At 45.6% G+C, this 6,000-nt stretch overlaps 1 protein-coding gene across 1 annotated transcript in view; it reads left to right on the top strand.

Annotated features, from left to right (window-relative positions):
• Positions 1-223: 223 nt before the first annotated feature.
• The window catches only part of MSRA (methionine sulfoxide reductase A), a 287,235-nt gene continuing 281,458 nt past the window's right edge, over positions 224-6,000 (top strand). Inside the window, exon 1 of the mRNA XM_049819244.1 lies at positions 224-395. Coding sequence (XP_049675201.1) covers positions 263-395 — 133 coding nt within the window. The 5' untranslated portion in view covers positions 224-262. The remainder of the gene's footprint in view (positions 396-6,000) is intronic.

The raw sequence follows: 6,000 nt of genomic DNA, 5'->3' as shown, positions 1-6,000 counted from the left end.
TGCTGCCCCCTCCACAGCACCCACTCCCCGGGACGCACCGGCGTGTGCGTGTGAGGAGGGGGATGTTTCCCCCCCCCCCCTCCCTCTCCACAGCCCCCCGGGACGCAAGAGCGGGGCTGAGGGACGCCGCTCGGCAGGGAGGGGCGGGCCGCGCGCCCCCGCCCGCCCGCCCGCCCCAACGGCCAGCGCGCGCGCGGCGGGCCGCTCACACCCGCCCCGTCGCTCCCGCCCCCGCCGCCCGCCGCCTTCTCCTCAGGGGGCGATGCCGGCAGCGGCGCGGCGGCGCCTCCTCCGTACGCTCTGCAGCTCCACCTTCAGGATGGGCGACTGGGCCTCCCGGCTGCCGCTGAAAGAAGAAGCGCTCCCCGGCAGGAACCAGCGCATCCCGGTGGCAGGTAGGGACGACTTTTCACACACAAACACACACGCCCGCCCGCCCCCGGCCGCCGTTACCGGGGGCGGGGGAGCGGAGAGCCGTTCGGTGAGACACAGAGAGGCGGCGCCGCTCCCTCAGGCGGGCGGAGCTGCGCTGAGGGCGCCTGCGCGGCGCGGCTGCGGCGCATGCGCGGCGGGGCGGGGGTGGGGGGCGTGTGTGTGACATGGCGGGGGCCGGCCCGTTCCTGTCAGGCGGCGGGGAGAGGGGGGAGTTGGGGCGAGAGGCTGGAGGGTGCCTTGCGAGCGCTCTTGCTTCGTGGTTTAGCTGCGCAGTGACGTGTCCTGTGCACTCTTGTCCTAAGAACAGGCGTTAATCGATTGCTGGAGCAGTCAGCAAGCTCGTACCTGTTTTTCTCTTGGCCGGGTGTGAGCGTTCTGTTTTGTTTTTAGGGCCGTGGTTGTCCTGTTCAGGGTTTTAAACAGATTTCCCTAGCCCTTGCTTCTTCTGTTGAATAATAATACTTAAGCGTGGCACGGATGTTCTAACCCTAATGTTTGCAAGGTGTTTTAAAGTTCTTAACAACTCTTTCAGTGATTCTCCAGTACACCTTTTTCATTTTGCGTATGCGTGTGCTGTCAGGTAAGCAAAGTAGCAACCTAGAATTAAGCAGTTTTGCCTTCTGTCAGCCCTCCTAGGCACTGAAGACACTGCAAGATGACTGTCATCACCGTTAGATAGGAATTAGAGTAGGTGCTTTAACACACATGATCGTTCTCGGGTTGTACAAGGTGTTTATGTATCTTTGCTCCAGGCATCTGATGTCCCTAACAAAGTCTGTGAACTTAGGAAAAAAAAAATCTTAAACCTATAAAGTACATAAGTGCTGTTGGGAGAATAATAAATGGACGATGGCATAAGCCCAGTGAAAGAAGCGTTTTGAGAGCACGGTAAAATTTCAGATTGTATAGATATTTGGTAAAATGCTGAAGGTAGCAAGAAGGTCGTGGTGAAATTAAAGGTGGCAGGAAGACTATTCTGTCTGATGTGGAGAAGGTGGACTCAAAGGAGCTGTGCAGAGATGGGGTTGATGTTGTTAGGACAATGAACGCTAAGATGATACCAAGATTAGCACATTGCCTAGATTAAAGTGGCACCTTCACATTGCTTCTGGATACAAGCCTGGGCAGAAGGTATGCTAGGCCCATTTTATGCTCTGTAATTCCATAGAATAATTTTATGCTGCTCTACAAAAAACATCCTCATAAGGCCAAATACGATTTATTTTTTGACGTTTTTATTCTCTGACTAAATGTGCTGTTATGTTCTTAATAACAGCATGGACCTCTAGTGAATTGTGACAGTTAAAATAAGATGTAAACTACTTTCAGAAAAGAATGGCAATTTAAATTTTAACATTGTGTAATATTTACTCAGTTGCATTTCCTTTGTTTAAGTTGCTCTTAGGTTGCGGAATCGGAGGAGTGTTGGTTGGAAGGGTGCTCCCCTGTTCAGCTTCTGTGCCAATGCTGCGCCGCCTCCTTGTCAGAGAGTTTTTCCAGAGCTGTCCAACGTGAGTCTCTTATAGCAGAGTTAGTGGCTGCTGTCCTTTCCGATACTGTCTGGTGCTGCTGAGAAAGGTTTGGCTGAATTGTCATTCTCACTCCCTATTTAGCTGCTGTAAGGTTGCCCCTTAGTTTACCCTTCACCAACTGAAATACGCCCAGCTTCTGTGAGCTCTGTAGGTTTGTGTGCTGTAGGCTGCTGACCAACTTGACCATTGACCTTGCAGATCCTTGCAATTTCATTAATGTCTCTTGTGAACTGAGGACCCAAAATGGGACATGGTATTTCAGGTGAATTCTTACCGGTACAGCACAGAGGAGAGAGTTTTTTCCTTACTGTGCTGCCCATGCTCCTTGTAATGCAGCCCAGTACACGGTTTGCTTTATTTGCAACGAGAGCACATTGCTAGTTCATATTTAACCTGGCATCCAGCATAATCACAGGTCCTTTCCAGCAGGTCTGAGATTATCTTGCAGTGGTGCAGAACTTGCACTTCTCCTTGCTGACTTTTATGAGGTTTTTGTTGGCATAGACATGAAATTTTTCAAGGTCTCGTCAGACTGAAGCTCTGCTGTTTGGCATGTCCGCTCTCACTCTCTGTTTAGTGTTGCCCTCAAATTTGCTGAGCATGTTTTCTGTCACATCATTCATGTTATTGTTTAAGATATTGAATGATTTCGGTCCCAGCGTCAGCCCCTGGGGTAACCTGCTACACACTAGACATCAAGATATTGATCACTGCGTTGTGAGTCTGGTGGTCCTGCCAATTTCTGACATGTCTAGTGCCTAGCAGTCTGTTCTTCAGCCACTACTTTCTCACCTTCCAAATGCAAATGCTGTAAGAGATGGTGTCAGAAGCTCTGCTGAAGTCAACATGTATTACATCTACTGCTTTGCCCTCATCTGCATAGCCAATCATTTCATCATAAAAGGCAACCCAGCTGGTCAAGCATGATTTACCTTTGGTAAATATGTTGACTATTCCTGATTACTTTCCTGTTCTCTTTGTGTTTGGAAATGATTTCTGAGGACATACTCCATAATCTTGCCTGGGACTGAGCTGAGGCTGAGCAGCCGATAGTTCCTCAAGCCTCTTTTTGCCTGCCTTAAGAATGGCTGTTACTGTAGCCCATATGTAGTTATTGGAGATCTCCCCCAGTCACCAGGATTTTTCTAGATATCTTTAGATCCAGATCTGTCACAGTGTTCTGATGATCACAACAGTGAGCTTCCTCTGCAGCCCTGGAAAAACTCCACGTGGCTCCTTGGACATTTTAACTTCTCTAACTAGCCATAACGCATTTTTTCCCACATTGCTGTTTTTCTTTCTGACTGTGCCAGTGCGTGCAGAGGTTTTGGAATAGTATTTGTTTCTGAAGACACAGGCAAAAGAGGTTTTGAGTACTTTCGTCTTTTCAGTACTACTTCTAGGCTGTCTTCTGTATTCATCAATGCACCCAGATTTTCTCTGTGCTTCCTTCTACTCTTGTAATTTTTGTGAAGTCATTTCTTATCACTGTTTAGGTCCTTAGCTAGTTTTCACTCCAGTTTTGGCCTTTCTGATTTTGTTCCTAAATGCCTGGGCAAGGCATTTTATATACCTCCTTTGTTGCTTGTTGCTGTTTCTACCTCTTGCAAGCTCTCTCTTTGCCTTTTAGTTCATTGATCTTGACTCGGAGACTCTCAGCAGATGTGACTTCAGTTTCTCTGTGCTATCAAGGAGTTTGTTTCCATAGAGTGCAGCTCCCCATCCTATTCTTCTGTGTTAATCCTTCCTACATACCCTGTGCCCATGCATGACACTGCTTAAGTTGTGTGTGCTGTGCCAGGTCTCTGATTCTGACCACATCATAGGTCTGTGACCACACTTGGACATCTGAGTCTTCTTTGTGAACCAAACTCTGCCTTAGTGTGCAGACACTTGAGGAAAATGTCTGCCGGACCTTTCTTTTAAGCGATAACTAGCACTGATCCTAATCTAGTGACCTGATGTGTCCATCCTGTTCATCTTAAATGGTGTTGAGGGCCTCTAACTGTTTCCCAGGTGAAGAGCTGCAGAGCGTTCGGCTTCTTGTCTGCGCGGTCTCTTTGAAGATCCTGTTGGATCTCCTGCTCCTCCTCCCTGATGCGATATAATGTGCTCACTTCTTGCAGCTCCTTCCCTTGCGCTGCAGCGACTAGGTCTGCCAGGGCACAGCTCTCAAAGGTGAGGCTGCTGCCACTGCTGCGATCCCCATGGAGGAGCACCAGGCTCTCCCCACAGCCTGAGACCACTCTCAGGAGTCCAGTCTGGAGAGAGGCTGCTGAAGTACCAGAGGTGTTAGCGCTGTCTGGGTCAGGGCATTGTGTCCTGGAAGGTGTTTTCAGCAGCTGAGGCTTTTCTTCTGTGAGTGGCACTTCTGGGCTCTCTTTGTGCCTCCTGCACATTGTGTTAATTGCATTGTACCTGCTTGCACATCCTGGTCCCAGCGCTCCAAGCTCCTGATGCTTTCTGGATGTCAGATGGGCATGAATGTGCTGTGCCCCAAATCTCAGTGAGATTTGTTGTTTGGCAGGGAACCTTTTGTGCTGAGGGTTCTTGATCGTCATTCACAAACCTTGTGAGTACAGAGAGGAAAAGACAGCCGAGTGACAACTTCAGCTTGAAAGTTGCATTTCATCTAGTCTTGTGAAAAACTAAATTACATTTCTATTCCTTTGTAACTTGCTGACCAAGGTATTATGTGAGACTTGACCTTGTCAGTGAAAGTTTTTTGGTTTTTTTAATTGTAATTTAGGATCTAAGTCTAAGAAAATGATGCAGTTAAACCTTGTATATTATATGGATTTCTGTGAAGTGACTGAAAGTAGTTGGTTTGTGATAGAAAGGATTCTGTTTGTAGAAGTCAGTTAAACGGGGATAAAATACGATACTGTGAGCTGAAAACAATATAAACATTAGTAAGCCTCACTTACTCTTTATGTAATCAAGTTGGATTTATCTGATCTTCAACAAATTTCATAATCTGGGAATTAGAGTTCATAGTACTGTTTTCTTTCCTTGCAGTAGAGCTGCTGCATTCATTTTTGAAAATTACGTGTTTCATATGATTTCTGTATAACGGTGCAGTACAATGTCATGCTTTATAGTAAAACCACATATTATTTATTGCTTCTACCATTCTACTATAACTGTAGTTTTCAGAATTAATTTTAGTTACTTTACAGCTGAAACATGGCTGTGTTTTATGAATATGTGAGTATATATTGCTTACACTATTTGACTATTTTATTTTATGATAATGGTAGGAGCGCTAGTCAAGGAGCCCTAATAATGTAGAGGGAACCTCTTGTGCAAGACATCGTATAATAGCATACACACACACACACACACACACACACTTTTTTTCTGCTATATAGCCTGAGATAGGAGAGTATAGTAAATTAAAAGAATGTTTTGACCCACTGGTCCCCATGAGTAGTGTCAGGAAACCTTCTCTCTCTGTGGTCTCAGCTATGTTCCTAGCAGAGGTACTTACATTGTAACATACACATCTGTAGTGGGTTAACTTTTTTGAGGCAGTAAAGGTACAGCTCATGGGTAGACAGTCTTATGATTGTTTAAACCTATTAAGCCTCTTAGCTTTATATTTATAGACTAATAGAGCAATAATTACAAACGTGGAGGAGGTCATGGTGAACTTTAGTCTGACCTTCTGTATAAAAAAGAGCACAGCGTTTCCATGAATTAATTCTTGCTTGAATCAGATCATGCTCTTTACAGAAAATATTGATTAAAAATGTCATTTGACAGAGGATTCACTGCAAAATGTCATAAATTGTTCCAGTGTTTCATAACTCTCTCCATCATAAAGGTGTATATTTTGAATTACTTTGTTATGTTTCAACTTCCAACCATTGCAGCTTGTTAGTTTCTTCATGAAGATGAAAACCACAGTAGTATGTATTTTCTGGTTTTCATGACATATGTTTAGATCATAATTAAATTGCTGGTTAGCCTATTTTTTAAAAAAGCAAAGACTTTAACCACACATAAACCAATCAAAGTGAATTTTTATTCG

Source organism: Accipiter gentilis, chromosome 16, assembly GCF_929443795.1.
Source record: "Accipiter gentilis chromosome 16, bAccGen1.1, whole genome shotgun sequence".
NCBI lineage: Eukaryota > Metazoa > Chordata > Aves > Accipitriformes > Accipitridae > Astur > Astur gentilis.
Note: the sequence above shows the minus strand (reverse complement) of the source record. Positions and strands in the feature narration are given on the sequence as shown.